We start from the raw sequence: 23,560 nt of genomic DNA, 5'->3' as shown, positions 1-23,560 counted from the left end.
CATAATCAATATATCCAGTATAATTCTATCCATAATCATTCTATCCAGCATAATTATATCTAGAATGCATCTACTCAGTATAATTCTATCCATAATCATTCTGTGCTGTATAATTATATCCATAATCATTATATCCAGTATTATTCTATCCAGTATAATTCTATCCATAATCATTATATCCAGTACAATTCTATCCAGTACAATTCTATCCAAAATCATTCTATCCAGTATAATTATATCCAGTATAATTCTATCCATAATCATTCTATCCAGTATAATTCTATCCAGTATAATTCTATCCAAAATCATTCTATCCAGTATAATTATATCCAGTATAATTCTATCCAAAATCATTCTATCCAGTATAATTATATCCAGTATAATTCTATCCATAATCACCATATCCAGTATAATTCTATCCAGTATAATTCTATCCATAATCAATATATCCAGTATAATTCTATCCATAATCATTATATCCAGTACAATTCTATCCAGTATAATTCTATCCAAAATCATTCTATCCAGTATAATTCTATCCATAATCATTCTATCCATTATAATTCTATCCAGTATAATTCTATACATAATCAATATATCCAGTATAATTCTATCCAGTATAATTCTATCCATAATCAAAATATCCAGTATAATTATATCCATAATCATTATATCCAGTATAATTCTATCCAGTATAATTCTATCCAGTATAATTTTATCCACAATCATTATATCCAGTGTAATTCTATCCAGTATAATTCTATCCACAATCATTCTATCCAGTATAATTATATCCAGTATAATTCTATCCATAATCATTCTATCCAGTATAATTCTATCCAGTATAATTCTATACATAATCAATATATCCAGTATAATTATATCCAGTATAATTCTATCCATAATCAATATATCCAGTATAATTCTATCCATAATCATTATCTCCAGTATAATTCTATCCATAATCATTCTATCCAGCATAACTCTATCCAGAATAAATCTACTCAGTATAATTCTATCCATAATCATTCTATCCAGTCTAATTCTATGCAGTATAATTCTATCCATAATCATTCTATACAGTATAATTCTATCCATAATCATTATATCCAGTATAATTCTATCCATAATCATTCTATCCAGCATAATTATATCTAGAATGCATCTACTCAGTATAATTCTATCCATAATCATTCTGTGCTGTATAATTCTATCCAGTATAATTCTATCCATAATCATTCTATCCAGTCTAATTCTATCCAGTATAATTCTATCCATAATCATTAAATCCTGTACAATTCTATCCAGTATAATTCTATCCAGTATAATTCTATCCATAATCATTTATCCAGTCGAATTGTATCCAGTATCATTCTATCCATAATCATTCTATCCAGGATTATTTTATCCAGCATAATTCTATCCATAACCATTTTATCCAGTATAATTACATCAAGTATAATTCAGTCCATAATCATTCAATCTATTATCAATCTATCCAGTATAATTATATCCATAATCATTACATCCAGTATAATTCTATCCAGTATAAGTATATCCATAATCATTCTATCCAGTATAATTCTGTCCATTATCATTTATCCAGTCGAAATCTATCCAGTATAATTCTATACATAATCATTCTGTGCTGTATAATTCTATCCAGTATAATTCTATCCATAATCATTATATCCAGGATAATTTTATCCAGCATAATTCTATCCATAATCATTCTATCCAGTATAATTCTATCAAGTATATTTCAATCCATAATCATTCAATATATTATCATTCTATCCAGTATAATTATATCCAAAATCATTCTATTCATTCTAATTATATCCAGTATAAGTATATCCATAATCATTCTATCCAGTATAATTCTATCCATTATCATTCTATCAAGTATAATTCTTTCCAGTATAATTCTATCCACAATCATTCTATCCAGTATAATTATATCCAGTATAATTCTATCCATAATCATTCTATCCAGTATAATTCTATGCATAATCATTCTATCCAGTATAATTCTATCCATAATCAATATATCCAGTATAATTATATCCATAATCAATATATCCAGTATAATTCTATCCATAATCATTCTATCCAGTATAATTATATCCAGTATAATTCTATCCATAATCATTATATCCAGTATAATTCTATCCAGTATAATTCTATCCATAATCATTATATCCAGTATAATTCTATCCATAATCATTCTATCCAGCATAACTCTATCCAGAATAAATCTACTCGGTATAATTCTATCCATAATCATTCTATCCAGTCTAATTCTATCCAGTATAATTCTATCCATAATCATTCTATCCAGTATAATTCTATCCAGTATAATTATATCCATAATCAATATATCCAGTATAATTATATCCATAATCAATATATCCAGTATAATTATATCCATAATCATTATATCCAGTATAATTCGATCCATAATCATTCTATAATATACCAGTATAATTATATCCATTATAATTTAGTCCAGTATAATTCAATCTATAATCACTATATCCAGTATAATTCTATACATAATCATTCTATCCAGTATAATTCTATCCAGGATAATTATATTCAGAATAATTATATCTATAATCTTTCTATCCAATATAATTATATCCAGTCTAATTATATCCAGTCTAATTATATCCAGTCTAATTCTATCCAGTATAATTCTATCTATAATCATTCTATCCAATATAATTCTATCCAGTATAATTCTATCCAGTATAATTATATCCATAATCATTCTATCCAGAATAATTCTATCCAGTATAATTCTATCCAGTATCATTCTATCCAGTATAGTTCTGTTGAGTATAATTCTATCCAGTAGAATTATATCTGGGCAGGGGCAAGGGGTACAAGCAGGATTAGGAGGCAGGGGATATGCGTTTGATCTGTGTGCACTGTGACTGCTGCTAAATTAATTGTCTCATTGAGGACATTCTGTACACATTTAATAAATCTGAATTCTCATCAATTGTTGCCCTTGCCGATACCCCTCGCCCCTCCCCCAGCCACCTATCCCCTGCACATACTCCCTACCCTCACCCCTGCCCCATACCCCTGCCTACACTCCCTACCCCTCAGTCCTGCCCCTGACCCTCACCCCTGCCCCTGCCAATACCCATACCCCTGCCCCACACCCCTGCCCCATACCCCTGCCCATACCCCTGCCCCATACCCCTGCCCCTACCATTCACCCCTGCCCATACCCCTGCACCCTACCCCTGCCCATACCCCTGCCCTATATCCCTGCCCCATACCCCTACCCCTGCTCATACCCGTTGGCCCCTGCCCCTGCCCATACCCCTGCTTCTACTCCTTGACCATAACCCCTCGCCTCTGCCCTCTGACCACGGCAGTGCCCCCTGGCAGTGCCCAGTGTCAATGGTGATGCCCTCTAACCTTTTTCCTCCTCTGGGCACTGCTGGAGATCTTGTCTGGTGTGACCCCCAGGTCTGACAGAACCTTGGCGATGCCCCTCGCGTCCACCCCACAGTTAGGAGCCACGTTACTTTCACAGCGTCTGTGTACATTCACCTTACAGACTGAGAGAGAGACCATGGTTACATCACATGTTCATTCACCTTACACACTGAGAGAGAGACCATGGTTACTGAGTGAGAGAGATCATGGTTACAGACTGAGAGAGACCATGGTTACTGAGTGAGAGAGACCATGGTTACTGACTGAGAGAGACCATGGTTACAGACTGAGAGAGAGACCATGGTTACTGACTGAGAGAGACCATGGTAACATCACATGCTCATTCACCTTACAGACTGAGAGAGAGACCATGGTTACTGACTGAGAGAGACCATGGTTAAAGACCGAGAGAGACCATGGTTACTGTCTGAGAGAGACCATAGTTACACCACATGTGCATTCACCTTACAGACTGAGAGAGAGACCATGGTTACTGACTGAGAGAGACCATAGTTACACCACATGTGCATTCACCTTACAGACTGAGAGAGAGACCATGGTTACTGACTGAGAGAGACCATGGTTACCTCACATGTTCATTCACCTCACAGATTGAGAGAGAGACCAAGGTTACTGACTGAAAAAGAGACCATGGTTACTGATTGAGAGAGTCCATGGTTACTGACTGAGAGAGACCATGGTTACCTCACATATTCATTCACCTTACAGACTAAGAGATAGACCATGGTTACATACTGAGAGAGACCATGGTTACTGACTGAGAGAAACCTTGGTTACCTCACATGTTCATTCACCTTACAGACTAAGAGATAGACCATGGTTACAGACTGAGAGAGACACCATGGTTACTGACTGATAGAGAAACCATGGTTACAGACTGAGAGAGAGACCATGGTTACAGACTGAGAGAGAGACCATGGTTACAGACTGAGAGAGACCATGGTTACCTCACATGTTCATTCCCCTTACAGACTGAGAGAGAGACCATGGTTACTGACTGAGAGAGACCATGGTTACAGACTGAGAGAGAGACCATGGTTACTGACTGATAGAGAAACCATGGTTACAGACTGAGAGAGAGACCATGGTTACCTCACATGTTCATTCACCTTACAGACTAAGAGAGATACCATGGTTACAGACTGAGAGAGAGACAATGGTTACTGACTGATAGAGAAACCATGGTTACTGACTGAGAGAGAGACCATGGTTACTGACTGAGAGAGAGACCATGGTTACTGACTGAGAGAGACACCATGGTTAGAGACTGAGAGAGACACCATGGTTACTGACTGAGAGAGAGACCATGGTTACAGACTGAGAGAGACACCATGGTTACAGACTAAGAGAGAGACCATGGTTACTGACTGAGAGAGACCATGGTTACTGACTTAGAGAGACCATGGTTACCTCACTTGTTCATTCACCATACAGACTGAGAGATAGACCATGGTTACATACTGAGAGAGAGAGAGACCATGGTTATGGACAGAGAGACACCATTTTTACAGACAGAGAGACCATGGTTACGGACTGAGAGAAACAACATGGTTACAGACTGAGAGAGACAACATGGTTACAGACTGAGAGAGAGACCATGGTTACATCACATGTTCATTCACCTTACAGCCTGAGAGAGAGACCATGGTTACTGACTGAGAGAGACACCATGGTTACAGACTGAGAGAGAGACCATGGTTAAAGACAGAGAGAGACCATGGTTAAAGACTGAGAGAGAGACCATGGTTACTGATTGAGAGAGACCATGGTTACTGACTGAGAGAGACACTATGGTTACTGACTGAGAGAGACACCATGGTTACAGACTGAGAGAGACCATGGATACTGACAGAGAGAGACCATGGTTACTGACTGAGAGCGACATCATTGTTACTGACTGAGAGAGAGACCATGGTTACTGACTGAGAGAGAGACCATGGTTTCTGACTGAGAGCGAGACCATGGTTACTGACTGAGAGCGACACCATGGTTACTGACTGAGAGAGAGACCATGGTTACTGACTGAGAGAGAGACCATGGTTATTGACTGAGAGAGAGACCATGGTTACTGACCGAGAGCGACACCATGGTTACTGACTGAGAGAGAGACCATGGTTACTGACTTAGAGAGAGACCATAGTTACTGACTGAGAGAGACACCATGGTTAGAGACAGAGAGACACCATGGTTACTGACAGAGAGAGACCATGGTTACAGACTGAGAGAGACACCATGGTTACAGACTAAGAGAGAGACCATGGTTACTGACTAAGAGAGAGACCATGGTTACTGACTGAGAGAGACCATGGTTACCTCACTTGTTCATTCACCATACAGACTGAGAGATAGACCATGGTTACAGACTGAGAGAGAGACCATGGTTACATACTGAGAGAGAGAGAGACCATGGTTATGGACAGAGAGACACCATTTTTACAGACAGAGAGACCATGGTTACGGACTGAGAGAAACAACATGGTTACAGACTGAGAGAGACCATGGTTACTGACTGAGAGAGACACCATGGTTACTGACTGAGAGAGACACCATGGTTACAGACTGAGAGAGAGACCATGGTTACTGACTGAGAGAGAGACCATGGTTACTGACTGAGAGCGACACCATGGTTACTGACTGAGAGAGAGACCATGGTTACTGACTGAGAGAGAGACCATGGTTACTGACTGAGAGAGAGACCATGGTTACTGACTGAGAGAGAGACCATGGTTACTGACTGAGAGAGAGACCATGGTTACTGACTGAGAGAGAGACCATGGTTACTGACTGAGAGAGAGACCATGGTTACTGACTGAGAGAGAGACCATGGTTACTGACTGAGAGAGAGACCATGGTTACTGACTGAGAGAGAGACCATGGTTACTGACTGAGAGAGAGACCATGGTTACTGACTGAGAGAGAGACCATGGTTACTGACTGAGAGAGAGACCATGGTTACTGACTGAGAGAGAGACCATGGTTACTGACTGAGAGAGAGACCATGGTTACTGACCGAGAGAGAGACCATGGTTACTGACCGAGAGAGAGACCATGGTTACTGACCGAGAGCGACACCATGGTTACTGACTGAGAGAGAGACCATAGTTACTGACTGAGAGAGACACCATGGTTAGAAACTGAGAGAGACACCATGGTTACTGACTGAGAGAGAGACCATGGTTACAGACTGAGAGAGACACCATGGTTACAGACTGAGAGAGAGACCATGGTTACAGACTGAGAGTGAGAACATGGTTACAGACTGAGAGAGAGAGACCATGGTTACAGACTGAGAGAGACCATGGTTACTGACTAAGAGAGACCATGGTTACCTCATATGTTCATTCACGTTACAGACTGAGAGAGAGACCATGGTTACAGACTGAGAGAGAGACCATGGTTACTGACTGAGACCATGGTTACCTCACATGTTCATTCACATTACAGACAGAGAGAGAGAGACCATGATTACAGACTAAGAGAGATTCCATGGTTACTGACTGAGAGAGAGACCATGGTTACTGACTGATAGAGAAACCATGGTTACAGACTGAGAGAGAGACCATGGTTACCTCACATGTTCATTCACCTTACACACTGAGAGAGAGACCATGGTTACTGACTGAGAGAGACCATGGTTACTGACTTAGAGAGAGACCATAGTTACTGACTGAGAGAGAGACCATGGTTACTGACTGAGAGAGAGACCATGGTTACTGACTGAGAGCGAGACCATGGTTACTGACTGAGAGCGACACCATGGTTACTGACTGAGAGAGAGACCATGGTTACTGACTGAGAGAGAGACCATGGTTACTGACTGAGAGAGAGACCATGGTTACTGACCGAGAGCGACACCATGGTTACTGACTGAGAGAGAGACCATGGTTACTGACTGAGAGAGAGACCATGGTTACTGACTTAGAGAGACACCATGATTAGAAACTGAGAGAGACACCATGGTTACTGACTGAGAGAGAGACCATGGTTACAGACTGAGAGAGAGACCATGATTACAGACCGAGAGAGAGACCATGGTTACAGACTGAGAGAGACCATGGTTACAGACTGAGAGAGAGACCATGGTTACAGACTGAGAGTGAGAACATGGTTACAGACTGAGAGAGAGAGACCATGGTTACAGACTGAGAGAGACCATGGTTACTGACTAAGAGAGACCATGGTTACCTCATATGTTCATTCACGTTACAGACTGAGAGAGAGACCATAGTTACAGACTGAGAGAGAGACCATGGTTACTGACTGAGACCAGGGTTACCTCACATGTTCATTCACATTACAGACAGAGAGAGAGAGACCATGATTACAGACTAAGAGAGATTCCATGGTTACTGACTGAGAGAGAGACCATGGTTACTGACTGATAGAGAAACCATGGTTACAGACTGAGAGAGAGACCATGGTTACCTCACATGTTCATTCACCTTACACACTGAGAGAGAGACCATGGTTACTGACAGAGAGATCATGGTTACAGACAGAGAGAGACCATGGTTACTGACTGAGAGAGACCATGGTTACATCACATGTTCATTCACCTTACAGACTGAGAGAGACACCATGGTTACTGACTGAGAGAGACCATGGTTACTGACTGAGAGAGAGACCATGGTTACATCACATGTTCATTCACCTTACAGACTGAGAGAGAGACCAAGGTTACTGACTGAAAAAGAGACCATGGTTACTGATTGAGAGAGTACATGGTTACTGACTGAGAGAGACCATGGTTACCTCACATGTTCATTCACCTTACAGACTGAGAGAGAGACCATGGTTACTGACAGAGAGAGACCATGGTTACTGACTGAGAGAGACCATGGTTACTGACTGAGAGAGACCATGGTTACCTCACATATTCATTCACCTTAGAGACTGGGAGAGAGACCATGGTTACATACTGAGAGAGACCATGGTTACTGACTGAGAGAGACCTTGGTTACCTCACATGTTCATTCACCTTACAGACTAAGAGAGAGACCATGGTTACAGACAGAGAGAGACCATGGTTACTGACTGATAGAGAGACCATGGTTACAGACTGAGAGAGAGACCATGGTTACAGACTGAGAGAGACCATGGTTACCTCACATGTTCATTCCCCTTACAGACAGAGAGAGACCATGGTTACTGACTGATAGAGAAACCATGGTTACAGACAGAGAGACCATGGTTACCTCACATGTTCATTCACCTTACAGACTAAGAGAGAGACCATGGTTACAGACTGAGAGAGAGACAATGGTTACTGACTGATAGAGAAACCATGGTTACTGACTGAGAGAGAGACCATGGTTACTGACTAAGAGAGAGACCATGGTTACTGACTTAGAGAGAGACCATAGTTACTGACTGAGAGAGACACCATGGTTACTGACTGAGAGAGAGACCATGGTTGCAGACTGAGAGAGACACCATGGTTACAGACTAAGAGAGAGACCATGGTTACTGACTGAGAGAGACCATGGTTACCTCACTTGTTCATTCACCATACAGACTGAGAGATAGACCATGGTTACAGACTGAGAGAGAGACCATGGTTACATACAGAGAGAGAGAGAGACCATGGTTACAGACTGAGAGAGAGACCATGGTTACTGACTTAGAGAGAGACCATAGTTACTGACTGAGAGAGACACCATGGTTAGAGACAGAGAGACACCATGGTTACTGACTGAGAGAGAGACCATGGTTGCAGACTGAGAGAGACACCATGGTTACAGACTAAGAGAGAGACCATGGTTACTGACTGAGAGAGACCATGGTTACCTCACTTGTTCATTCACCATACAGACTAAGAGAGAGACCATGGTTACTGACTGAGAGAGACCATGGTTACCTCACTTGTTCATTCACCATACAGACTGAGAGATAGACCATGGTTACTGACTAAGAGAGAGACCATGGTTACTGACTTAGAGAGAGACCATAGTTACTGACTGAGAGAGACACCATGGTTATGGACTGAGAGAGATACCATTTTTACAGACTGAGAGAGACCATGGTTACGGACTGAGAGAAACATGGTTACAGACTGAGAGAGACAACATCGTTACAGACTAAGAGAGAGACCATGGTTACAGACTGAGAGAGAGACCATGGTTACTGACTGAGAGAGAGACCATGGTTACATCACATGTTCATTCACCTTACAGCCTGAGAGAGAGACCATGGTACTGATTGAGAGAGACCATGGTTACTGACTGAGAGAGACACCATGGTTACTGACTGAAAGAGACACAATGGTTACAGACTGAGAGAGACCATGGTTACTGACTGAGAGAGAGACCATGGTTACTGACTGAGAGCGACACCATTGTTACTGACTGAGAGAGAGACCATGGTTACTGACTGAGAGAGACTATGGTTACTGACTTAGAGCGACACCATGGTTACTGACTGAGAGAGAGACCATGGTTACTGACTGAGAGAGAGACCATGGTTACTGACTTAGAGAGAGACCATAGTTACTGACAGAGAGACACCATGGTTAGAAACTGAGAGAGACACCATGGTTACAGACTGAGAGAGACCATGGTTACAGACAGAGAGAGACCATGGTTACAGACTGAGAGAGACCATGGTTACAGACTGAGAGAGACCATGGTTACAGACTGAGAGAGACCATGGTTACAGACAGAGAGAGACCATGGTTACAGACTGAGAGAGACCATGGTTACAGACTGAGAGAGACCATGGTTACTGATTGAGAGAGAAACCATGGTTACAGACTGAGAGAGAGACCATGGTTACAGACTGAGAGTGAGACCATGGTTACAGACAGAGAGACCATGGTTACTGACTAAGAGAGACCATGGTTACCTCATATGTTCATTCACATTACAGACTGAGAGAGATTCCATGGTTACTGACTGAGAGAGATTCCATGATTACAGACAGAGAGATTCCATGGTTACTGACTGAGAGACCATGGTTGCTGACTGAGAGAGATTCTATGATTACAGACAGAGAGAGACCATGGTTACTGACAGAGAGAGACCATGGTTACTGACTGAGAGAGATTCCATGATTACAGACAGAGAGATTCCATGGTTACTGACAGAGAGATTCCATGGTTACTGACAGAGAGATTCCATGGTTACTGACTGAGAGAGAGACCATGGTTACTGACTGAGAGACCATGGTTACAGACTGAGAGAGAGACCATGGTACTGATTGAGCGAGACCATGGTTACTGACTGAGAGAGACACCATTGTTACAGACTTAGAGAGAGACCATGGTACTGATTGAGAGAGACCATGGTTACTGACTGAGAGAGACACCATGGTTACTGACTGAGAGAGACACCATGGTTACAGACTGAGAGAGACCATGGTTACTGACTGAGAGAGAGACCATGGTTACTGACTGAGAGCGACACCATTGCTACTGACTGAGAGAGAGACCATGGTTACTGACTGAGAGAGACCATAGTTACTGACTGAGAGAGAGACCATGGTTACTGACTGAGAGAGAGACCATGGTTACTGACTGAGAGCAAGACCATGGTTACTGACTGAGAGCGACACCATGGTTACTGACTGAGAGAGAGACCATGGTTACTGACTGAGAGAGAGACCATGGTTACTGACTGAGAGAGAGACCATGGTTACTGACTGAGAGAGAGACCATGGTTACTGACCGAGAGAGAGACCATGGTTACTGACCGAGAGCGACACCATGGTTACTGACTGAGAGAGAGACCATGGTTACTGACTGAGAGCGACACCATTGCTACTGACTGAGAGAGAGACCATGGTTACTGACTGAGAGAGACCATAGTTACTGACTGAGAGAGAGACCATGGTTACTGACTGAGAGAGAGACCATGGTTACTGACTGAGAGCAAGACCATGGTTACTGACTGAGAGCGACACCATGGTTACTGACTGAGAGAGAGACCATGGTTACTGACTGAGAGAGAGACCATGGTTACTGACTGAGAGAGAGACCATGGTTACTGACCGAGAGAGAGACCATGGTTACTGACCGAGAGCGACACCATGGTTACTGACTGAGAGAGAGACCATGGTTACTGACTGAGAGAGAGACCATGGTTACTGACTGAGAGAGACACCATGGTTAGAAACTGAGAGAGACACCATGGTTACTGACTGAGAGAGAGACCATGGTTACAGACTGCGAGAGACACCATGGTTACAGACAGAGAGAGACCATGATTACAGACTGAGAGAGACCATGGTTACAGACTGAGAGAGACCATGGTTACTGATTGAGAGAGAAACCATGGTTACAGACTGAGAGAGAGACCTTGGTTACAGACTGAGAGTGAGACCATGGTTACAGACTGAGAGTGAGACCATGGATACAGACAGAGAGAGACCATGGTTACAGACTGAGAGAGACCATGGTTACTGACTAAGAGAGACCATGGTTACCTCATATGTTCATTCACGTTACAGACAGAGAGAGACCATGGTTACAGACTGAGAGAGAGACCATGGTTACCTCACATGTTCATTCACATTACAGACGGAGAGAGAGACCATGATTACAGACTGAGAGAGATTCCATGGTTACTGACTGAGAGAGAGACCATGGTTACATCACATGTTCATTCACATTACAGACTGAGAGAGAGACCATGATTACAGACTGAGAGAGATTCCATGGTTACTGACTGAGAGAGATTCCATGATTACAGACTGAGAGAGATTCCATGGTTACTGACTGAGAGAGATTCCATGGTTACTGACAGAGAGATTCCATGGTTACTGACTGAGAGAGAGACCATGGTTACTGACTGAGAGACCATGGTTACAGACTGAGAGAGAGACCATGGTACTGATTGAGCGAGACCATGGTTACTGACTGAGAGAGACACCATGGTTACAGACTTAGAGAGAGACCATGGTACTGATTGAGAGAGACCATGGTTACTGACTGAGAGAGACACCATGGTTACTGACTGAGAGAGACACCATGGTTACAGACTGAGAGAGACCATGGTTACTGACTGAGAGAGAGACCATGGTTACTGACTGAGAGCGACACCATTGTTACTGACTGAGAGAGAGACCATGGTTACTGACTGAGAGAGACCATAGTTACTGACTGAGAGAGAGACCATGGTTACTGACTGAGAGAGACACCATGGTTACAGACTGAGAGAGACCATGGTTACTGACTGAGTGAGAGACCATGGTTACTGACTGAGAGCGACACCATTGTTACTGACTGAGAGAGAGACCATGGTTACTGACTGAGAGAGACCATAGTTACTGACTGAGAGAGAGACCATGGTTACTGACTGAGAGAGAGACCATGGTTACTGACTGAGAGAGAGACCATGGTTACTGACTGAGAGCGACACCATGGTTACTGACTGAGAGCGACACCATGGTTACTGACTGAGAGAGAGACCATGGTTACTGACTGAGAGAGAGACCATGGTTACTGACTGAGAGAGAGACCATGGTTACTGACCGAGAGAGAGACCATGGTTACTGACCGAGAGCGACACCATGGTTACTGACTGAGAGAGAGACCATGGTTACTGACAGAGAGAGACACCATGGTTACTGACTGAGAGAGAGACCATGGTTACTGACTGAGAGAGAGACCATGGTTACTGACTGAGAGAGAGACCATGGTTACTGACCGAGAGAGAGACCATGGTTACTGACCGAGAGAGAGACCATGGTTACTGACCGAGAGCGACACCATGGTTACTGACTGAGAGAGAGACCATGGTTACTGACTGAGAGAGACACCATGGTTAGAAACTGAGAGAGACACCATGGTTACTGACAGAGAGAGACCATGGTTACAGACTGCGAGAGACACCATGGTTACAGACAGAGAGAGACCATGATTACAGACTGAGAGAGACCATGGTTACAGACTGAGAGAGACCATGGTTACTGATTGAGAGAGAAACCATGGTTACAGACTGAGAGAGAGACCTTGGTTACAGACTGAGAGTGAGACCATGGTTACAGACTGAGAGTGAGACCATGGTTACAGACAGAGAGAGACCATGGTTACAGACTGAGAGAGACCATGGTTACTGACTAAGAGAGACCATGGTTACCTCATATGTTCATTCACGTTACAGACTGAGAGAGAGACCATGGTTACAGACTGAGAGAGAGACCATGGTTACCTCACATGTTCATTCACATTACAGACGGAGAGAGAGACCATGATTACAGACAGAGAGATTAGATGGTTACTGACTGAGAGAGAGACCATGGTTACATCACATGTTCATTCACATTACAGACTGCGAGAGACACCATGGTTACAGACAGAGAGAGACCATGATTACAGACTGAGAGAGACCATGGTTACAGACTGAGAGAGACCATGGTTACTGATTGAGAGAGAAACCATGGTTACAGACTGAGAGAGAGACCTTGGTTACAGACTGAGAGTGAGACCATGGTTACAGACTGAGAGTGAGACCATGGTTACAGACAGAGAGAGACCATGGTTACAGACTGAGAGAGACCATGGTTACTGACTAAGAGAGACCATGGTTACCTCATATGTTCATTCACGTTACAGACTGAGAGAGAGACCATGGTTACAGACTGAGAGAGAGACCATGGTTACCTCACATGTTCATTCACATTACAGACGGAGAGAGAGACCATGATTACAGACAGAGAGATTACATGGTTACTGACTGAGAGAGAGACCATGGTTACATCACATGTTCATTCACATTACAGACTGAGAGAGAGACCATGATTACAGACTGAGAGAGATTCCATGGTTACTGACTGAGAGAGATTCCATGGTTACTGACTGAGAGAGAGACCATGGTTACTGACAGAGAGAGACCATGGTTACAGACTGAGAGAGATTCCATGGTTACTGACTGAGAGAGAGACCATGGTTACATCACATGTTCATTCACATTACAGACTGAGAGAGATTCCATGGTTACTGACTGAGAGAGATTCCATGATTACAGACAGAGAGATTCCATGGTTACTGACTGAGAGAGAGACCATGGTTGCTGACTGAGAGAGATTCTATGATTACAGACTGAGAGAGAGACCATGGTTACTGACTGAGAGAGAGACCATGGTTACTGACTGAGAGAGATTCCATGGTTACTGACTGAGAGAGATTCCATGGTTACTGACTGAGAGAGATTCCATTGTTACTGACTGAGAGAGAGACCATGGTTACTGACTGAGAGAGAGACCATGGTTACAGACTGAGAGAGATTCCATGGTTACTGACAGAGAGAGACCATGGTTACTGACTGAGAAAGATTCCATGGTTACTGACTGAGAGAGAGAGACCATGGTTACAGACTGAGAGAGAGACCATGGTTACTGACTGAGAGAGAGACCATGGTTACTGACTGAGAGAGAGACCATGGTTACTGACTGAGAGAGAGACCATGGTTACTGACTGAGAGAGAGACCATGGTTACTGACTGAGAGAGAGACCATGGTTACTGACTGAGAGAGAGACCATGGTTACAAACAGAGAGAGAGACCATGGTTACAAACAGAGAGAGAGACCATGGTTACAAACAGAGAGGGACACCATGCTATTGGAGTGCATTCTTCTTGACCAGTACAAAATGTTGTGAGAATGTACTATGTATGTGATTGTCTGTGTGTAGTGGTGCATTTGTTTGTATATCATTGTGTGTGTGTTTGTGTGTGTGTGTGCGTGCGTATGTGGGTTTGTTTGCGCATGTGTGCATGTGTGTGTGCTGGCGTACCTTTGCATTGCAGCCCTTGTCTGAGCAGGCCCCACAGTAGCGATCCACAGTGGTCACAGAAGGTTAGGACTTTGAAGTTGTGAATACCAAACTTATGAGGCATATTAACGCTGAACCGCTGGGATCCAACCTGCAGGGGGAGACAAAGACCATTAACGATCACACAGTCACACCCTTAGATTGATTCACCTCATTATAACTCATATCTGGAATGATGCCTACCTCCTCTGGTGTGGTGTCCTCTTTGTCTTTCTTCATCCCAGCACATTTTGTTATGATGAGCTCGTGGCAGCGCTTATGGACTACACACGTGCACACTAGGAGACAACAGACAACTAAGTCAATCACTTTCATTTCAACACGTTAGTTGAGTTATCTGTTATGGGAATACACATTGGTGTGCAGATAGCTGTAACACAGACATAGATATGATGGTTACCTTGACACTGGTAACCCTGTTTTCCAATCACACCCCTGTTGAGAGAGAGAAATGGTCACTCAATGAAACATACAGTCAGATTCAGAGTGGAACAGTATTAAGTTACTGTGGAATTGTAAGTTATTACTTGGAATGAAGTGAATATATTTGGGCCGTCAAAGCTTTGTCACGTTCAACATGTATTTTTCTATGTTTTTGATTAGAAGTCATAATCTGGAATTTAAACAGCCTAACCCTGCTTTGCTGTAATGAATGGAAATTGAACCATTGAACAGCAGAACGTTTAAGAGGTTCCTGAGCCATAGCAGTGAGTTGGGCCACCTCTATAGGTGCTGTCAATGTGGCTATTTGGGGGCTACATGTAGGCAGGCAGTTCCCAGTTCTGCTTAGTTCAGACCAGGGCCCGTATGCACAAAGCCTCTCAGAGTAGGAGTGCTGATCTAGGATCACATTTGCCTTTTAGATCATAATGAATTCGATTATATGGACAGGCTGGGACATGATCCTAGATCAGCACTCCTACTCTGAGATGCTTTGTGCCTACGAGCCCAGATCAGACTCTTCTCACAGCCTTAAGACTCTGTGCCTCCTGGGTGTGCTCTGCAGTCATCTGTTAGGTCATAAGCCCTAGGAAGCAGTACTTGTCAGCTTGCAGCCTGTGCCATGAGTACTACAGATGTGTGCTTGTTTCATGTAGCTTGGTGCAAACAGGGAGCAGAGAACCGGCTGTAGTCTCCAGGATAAAGCTTCCACTGTAATGGTTAGCCTAGGGGCTTTTCCCACTGTCTCCATGGAAACACTGACAGACAAGAGCTCAGACCGCCCATGACCATGCATATAAAGGCTGATGTAGGCATGTGTGTGTCTCTCACCATATAAAGTCTCTGCAGTGGGAGCAGTAGGTAGGCTGCCGCAGGTAGGTGGCCATGAACTTGTGTCCGTTGACTTGATGGACCCTCCTTCGTACGGCACCCTGCCTCTTCCTAGGCCGCATGCGCTCCCGAAACACACGCTCCTCAGCATTCTCACCGGAGCCTGGAGCTGGAGAAGCACATTATTAGTATATACTTCAGAATGGCACATGAAGAGACAGACAAGGAGGATGGTGCAATAATCTCCTTATCAAATCTATTCAAATCGCATTTAGAAACAACAGGTGTAGACAAATGCTTACTTACGGACCCTTCCCAACAAGACGAAAATATAGAAAAAATGACAACGACAATAACTTGGCTATATAAACAGGGTACCAGTACAGAGTCAATGTGCAGGGGTATGAGGTGATAACTTGGCTATTTAAACAGGGTACCAGTACAGAGTCAATGTGCAGGGGTACCAGGTGATAACTTGGCTATATAAACAGGGTACCAGTAGAGAGTCAATGTGCAGGGGTACCAGGTGATAACTTGGCTATATAAACAGGGTACCAGTAGAGAGTCAATGTGCAGGGGTACCAGGTGATAACTTGGCTATATAAACAGGGTACCAGTACAGAGTCGATGTGCAGGGGTACGAGGTGATAACTTGGCTATATAAACAGGGTACCAGTACAGAGTCAATGTGCAGGGGTACCAGGTGATAACTTGGCTATATACAGTGCTTTGCGAAAGTATTCGGCCCCCTTGAACTTTGCGACATTTTGCCACATTTCAGGCTTTAAACATAAAGATATAAAACTGTATTTTTTTTTGTGAAGAATCAACAACAAGTGGGACACAATCATGAAGTGGAACGACAATTATTGGATATTTCAAACTTTTTTAACAAATCAAAAACTGAAAAATTGGGCGTGCAAAATCATTCAGCCCCCTTAAGTTAATACTTTGTAGTGCCACCTTTTGCTGCGATTACAGCTGTAAGTCGCTTGGGGTATGTCTCTATCAGTTTTGCACATCGAGAGACTGACATTTTTTCCCATTCCTCCTTGCAAAACAGCTCGAGCTCAGTGAGGTTGGATGGAGAGCATTTGTGAACAGCAGTTTTCAGTTCTTTCCACAGATTCTCGATTGGATTCAGGTCTGGACTTTGACTTGGCCATTCTATCACCTGGATATGTTTATTTTTGAACCATTCCATTGTAGATTTTGCTTTATGTTTTGGATCATTGTCTTGTTGGAAGACAAATCTCCGTCCCAGTCTCAGGTCTTTTGCAGACTCCATCAGGTTTTCTTCCAGAATGGTCCTGTATTTGGCTCCATCCATCTTCCCATCAATTTTAACCATCTTCCCTTTTCCCTGCTGAAGAAAAGCAGGCCCAAACCATGATGCTGCCACCACCATGTTTGACTGTGGGGATGGTGTGTTCAGGGTGATGAGCTGTGTTGCTTTTACGCCAAACATAACGTTTTGCATTGTTACCAAAAAAGTTCAATTTTGGCTTCATCTGACCAGAGCACCTTCTTCCACATGTTTGGTGTGTCTCCCAGGTGGCTTGTGGCAAACTTTAAACAACACTTTTTATGGATATCTTTAAGAAATGGCTTTCTTGCCACTCTTCCATAAAGGCCAGATTTGTGCAATATACGACTAATTGTTGTCCTATGGACAGAGTCTCCCACCTCAGCTGTAGATATCTGCAGTTCATCCAGAGTGATCATGGGCCTCTTGGCTGCATCTCTGATCAGTCTTCTCCTTGTATGAGCTGAAAGTTTAGAGGGACGGCCAGGTCTTGGTAGATTTGCAGTGGTCTGATACTCCTTCCATTTCAATATTAATCGCTTGCACAGTGCTCCTTGGGATGTTTAAAGCTTGGGAAATCTGTTTGTATCCAAATCCGGCTTTAAACTTCTTCACAACAGTATCTCGGACCTGCCTGGTGTGTTCCTTGTTCTTCATGATGCTCTCTGCGCTTTTAACGGACCTCTGAGACTATCACAGTGCAGGTGCATTTATACAGAGACTTGATTACACACAGGTGGATTGTATTTATCATCATTAGTCATTTAGGTCAACATTGGATCATTCAGAGATCCTCACTGAACTTCTGGAGAGAGTTTGCTGCACTGAAAGTAAAGGGGCTGAATAATTTTGCACGCCCAATTTTTCAGTTTTTGATTTGTTAAAAAAGTTTGAAATATCCAATAAATGTCGTTACACTTCATGATTGTGTCCCACTTGTTATTGATTCTTCACAAAAAAATACAGTTTTATATCTTTATGTTTGAAGCCTGAAATGTGGCAAAAGGTCGCAAAGTTCAAGGGGGCCGAATACTTTCGCAAGGCACTGTAAACAGGGTACCAGTACAGAGTCGATGTGCAGGGGTACCAGGTGATAACTTCGCTATATAAACAGGGTACCAGTACAGAGTCGATGTGCAGGGGTACCAGGTGATAACTTGGCTATATAAACAGGGTACCAGTACAGAGTCGATGTGGAGGGGTACGAGGTGATAACTTGGCCATATAAACAGGGAACCAGTACAGAGTCGATGTGCAGGGGTACCAGGTGATAACTTCGATATATAAACAGGGTACCAGTACAGAGTCGATGTGCAGGGGTACCAGGTGATAACTTGGCTATATAAACAGGGTACTAGTACAGAGTCAATGTGCAGGGGTACCAGGTGATAACTTGGCTATATAAACAGGGTACCAGTACAGAGTCGATGTGCAGGGGTACCAGGTAATTGAGGTAGATATGTACATATGGGTAGAGATAAAGTGACTAGGTAACAGGATAGGTAATAAACAGTAGCAGCAGTGAATGTGAAGAGTCCAAAAAGTTAGTGCAAAGAGGGTCAATGTAGATAGTCCTGATAGCTATTTGGTTGACTATTTAGTGGTTTCATGGCCTGTGGGTAGAAGCTGTTATTGCTCCTACTGATTCCAGACTTGGTGGATCGATATTGTATATAACATATTAATGAAGAGTGTGTCAGTATGCTTCTCCACACACTGCTTCTCCACACATAGCTACACTGCTACCCCAACCCCCTACAGGTGGGAGGTAATGGAACAGTCCAGTGCTACAACCCCCTACAGATGGGAGGTAATGGAACAGTCCAGTGCTACAACCCCCTACAGGTGGAAGGTAATGGAACAGTCCAGTGCTACAACCCCCTACAGGTGGGAGGTAATGGAACAGTCCAGTGCTGCACACATGACCACCTCTAGATGGTGCTACTGCAGCAGAGGTGAATTTACAGGGATAATCCCCTCAACAACCTCAAAGCTATGCAGATGCTGGAGAGGTTATCAACAGGCTTGTCACACACACACCACAGTACACTAGTTATGAGGGTATTACACATTTGTCTCGTCTGGATAGGATATGCTACCTAGCTAACAAGTGACTGATTCAACCTTAACTAAGAATGCGGGATACTACATGTTGGTGATTGAGCTCTCTCCCAGTGTACACTGAGCGTACAAAACATTCGGAACACCTTCCTAATATTGAGTTGCACCACATTTTGGCCTCGGGAACAGCCTCAATTTGTCAGGGCATGGGCTCTACAAGGTGTCGAAAGCGCTCCACAGGGATGCTGGCCCATGTTGACTCCAATGCTTCCTACGGTTGCATCAAGTTGGTTGGATGTCCTTTGGGTGGTGGACCATTCTTGGTACACACAGGAAACTGTTGAGTGTGAAAAACCCATCAGTTCTTGACACAAACTGGTGTGCCTGGCACTTACAAGTGCCGTTGTTCAACGGCACTTACATATTTTGTCTTGCCCATTCACCCACTGAATGGCACACTTACACAATCCATGTCTCAAGGCTTAAAAATCCTTCTTTAACCTGTCTCCCCCCCCTTAATCTACACTGACTGAAGTTGGTTTAACAAGTGACATCATTAAGGGATCATAGCTTTCACCTGGATTCACCTGGTCAGTCTATGTCATGGAAAGGGCAGTTGTTCCTAATGTTTAGTACACTCAGCATATGTGTTGTATGTAGCTAGGATGGGTGCAGATCTGCTGAGGTCTGGATCAATGGATTGACGGGGTAGGCTGTGACACAGAGCAACCATGTTTGAGACCTGTCAGCTCTACTCACCAGGGTAGCAGACAAGGTAACGCACAGGGCTGCACAGGACTGCTCACACTCCCACTCTCGCCCTCGATTTCTCTCTCACACAGCCTCACACACTTATGAACAGTCTCACACACTTACACACAGCCTCACAGAGCCTCACAGACTCACACAGCCTCGCACACTTACGCACAGCCTCACAGAGCCTCACATACTCACACACTTATGAACAGCCTCACACACTTACACACAGCCTTACAGAGCCTCACAGACTCACACAGCCTCACACACTTACACACAGTCTCACACACTTATGAACAGCCTCACACACTTACGCACAGCCTCACAGATTCTCACAGACTCACAGCCTCACACACTTACGCACAGCCTCAGACTCACACACTTACACACAGCCTCACACACTTACGCACAGCCTCACACATTACCCACAGCCTCATACAGCCTCACACACTTACTCACACAGCCTCACACACTTACGCACAGTCTCACACACTTACGCACAGACTCACACAGTCTCACACACTTATGCACAGCATCACAGTCTCACACACTTACGCACAGACTCACACAGTCTCACACACTTATGCACAGCATCACAGTCTCACACACTTACGCACAGACTCACACAGTCTCACACACTTACGCACAGACTCACACAGTCTCACACACTTATGCACAGCATCACAGTCTCACACACTTACGCACAGACTCACACAGTCTCACACACTTATGCACAGCATCACAGTCTCACACACTTACGCACAGACTCACACAGTCTCACACACTTATGCACAGCATCACAGTCTCACAGCCCTACGCACACAGCAAAACTTGCATTCACGCAAGCACGCACGTACACACACATAAACACACACACACACACACACACACACACACACACACACACACACACACACACACACACACACACACACACACACACACACACACACACACACACACACACACACTGTACAGAAAATAAAATGTGAAATCTTTCTCTCCTGGAGTGATTATGGAAGAGTATACCCTGTGGAGAGCTTAGGTTTACATTACACTCTGCTACTTTATTAATTATACTGTCAGCGCAGGGGGGTGGGAGGGAGGGAAGGAGATTGGGAGGGAGGGAGGAAGGGAGGGAATGTGTTACTGGTAGGTGACAGGTAGGTCACAGCCCCCTGCCACATGGTCTGGTAGGTGACAGCCCCCTGCCACATGGTTTGGTAGGTGACAGCCCCCTGCCACATGGTCTGGTAGGTGACCGCCCCCTGCCACATGGTTTGGTAGGTGACAGCCCCCTGCCACATGGTCTGGTAGTTCACAGTCCCCTGCCACATGTTCTGGTAGTTCACAGCCCCCTGCCACATGGTCTGGTAGTTCACAGCCCCCTACCACATGGTCTGGTAGGTGGCAGCCCCCTACCACATGGTCTGGTAGGTGACAGCCCCCTGCCACATGGTCTGGTAGGTGACCGCCCCTTGCCACATGGTATGGTAGGTGACCGCCCCCTGCCACATGGTCTGGTAGTTCACAGCCCCCTGCCACATGGTCTGGTAGGTGACGGCCCCCTGCCACATGGTCTGGTAGTTCACAGTCCCCTGCCACATGGTCTGGTAGTTCACAGCCCCCTGCCACATGGTCTGGAAGTTCACAGCCCCCTGCCACATGGTCTGGTAGTTCAAAGCCCCCTGCCACATGGTCTGGAAGTTCACAGTCCCCTGCCACATGGTCTGGTAGTTCACAGCCCCCTGCCACATGGTCTGGTAGGTGACCGCCCCCTGCCACATGGTCTGGTAGGTGACAGCCCCCTGCCACATGGTCTGGTAGTTCACAGCCCCCTGCCACATGGTCTGGTAGGTGACAGCCCCCTGCCACATGGTCTGGTAGGTGATAGTCCCCTGCCACATGGTCTGGTAGTTCACAGTCCCCTGCCACATGGTCTGGTAGGTGACAGCCCCCTGCCACATGGTCTGGTAGTTCACAGCCCCCTGCCACATGGTCTGGTAGTTCACAGCCCCCTACCACATGGTCTGGTAGTTCACAGCCCCCTGCCACATGGTCTGGTAGGTGACCGCCCCCTGCCACATGGTCTGGTAGGTGACAGCCCCCTGCCACATGGTCTGGTAGTTCACAGCCCCCTGCCACATGGTCTGGTAGGTGACAGCCCCCTGCCACATGGTCTGGTAGGTGATAGTCCCCTGCCACATGGTCTGGTAGTTCACAGCCCCCTGCCACATGGTCTGGTAGGTGACAGCCCCCTGCCACATGGTCTGGTAGGTGATAGTCCCCTGCCACATGGTCTGGTAGTTCACAGCCCCCTGACACATGGTCTGGTAGTTCACAGCCCCCTACCACATGGTCTGGTAGTTCACAGCCCCCTGCCACATTGTTATTTTCTGATAACCAAATGGTGTAGTGGTTGACTGACTTGTGTGAGATAAGCTGTAGAAGTGGTGTGATCTCAAATCAATCCAAATCAAAGTTTATTTGTCACGTGTGCCGAATACAACAGGTGCCGACCTTACAGTGAAATGCTTACTTACAGGCTCTAACCAATATTGCAAAAAAGGTGTTAGATGAACAATAGGAAGGTAAAGAAATAAAACAACAGTAAAAAGACAGGCTATACACAGTAGCGAGGCTACATACAGACACTGGTTAGTCAGGATGGGGTTGTGGTAATGGCTGGAATGGAATCAGTGTATCAAATACATGTATCAAATACATCAAACACATTGTTTCCACATGGTTTCCATGTGTTCTATGCCATTCCATTTGCTCCGATCCAGACATTATTATGAGCGGTCGTCCCCTCAGCAGCCTCCACTGATTAGCACAGTGCTGGCCATATCACTGTTGAGTAAGACCACAGGTGTGCTTGCACTGTAGTAAAGTCCCTGCCTGTCTTCCTGCCTCAACA

The 23,560-nt window shown here is 44.4% G+C and overlaps 1 protein-coding gene across 1 annotated transcript in view; it reads right to left on the bottom strand.

Annotated features, from left to right (window-relative positions):
* LOC110503000 (protein kinase C epsilon type) overlaps window positions 1-23,560 on the bottom strand; it is a 299,119-nt gene that overhangs the window by 125,775 nt on the left and 149,784 nt on the right. The window contains exons 3-7 of the mRNA XM_036960862.1: window positions 16,518-16,686; window positions 15,646-15,680; window positions 15,429-15,523; window positions 15,207-15,336; window positions 3,436-3,578 (exon numbers count right to left, since the gene is read on the bottom strand). Of these exons, the coding sequence (XP_036816757.1) occupies window positions 3,436-3,578; window positions 15,207-15,336; window positions 15,429-15,523; window positions 15,646-15,680; window positions 16,518-16,686 (572 nt within the window). The remainder of the gene's footprint in view (window positions 1-3,435; window positions 3,579-15,206; window positions 15,337-15,428; window positions 15,524-15,645; window positions 15,681-16,517; window positions 16,687-23,560) is intronic.

The sequence above is a fragment of the Oncorhynchus mykiss genome, chromosome 23 (assembly GCF_013265735.2).
Source record: "Oncorhynchus mykiss isolate Arlee chromosome 23, USDA_OmykA_1.1, whole genome shotgun sequence".
Taxonomy (NCBI): domain Eukaryota; kingdom Metazoa; phylum Chordata; class Actinopteri; order Salmoniformes; family Salmonidae; genus Oncorhynchus; species Oncorhynchus mykiss.
This window is presented reverse-complemented; position numbering and strand designations above follow the sequence as displayed.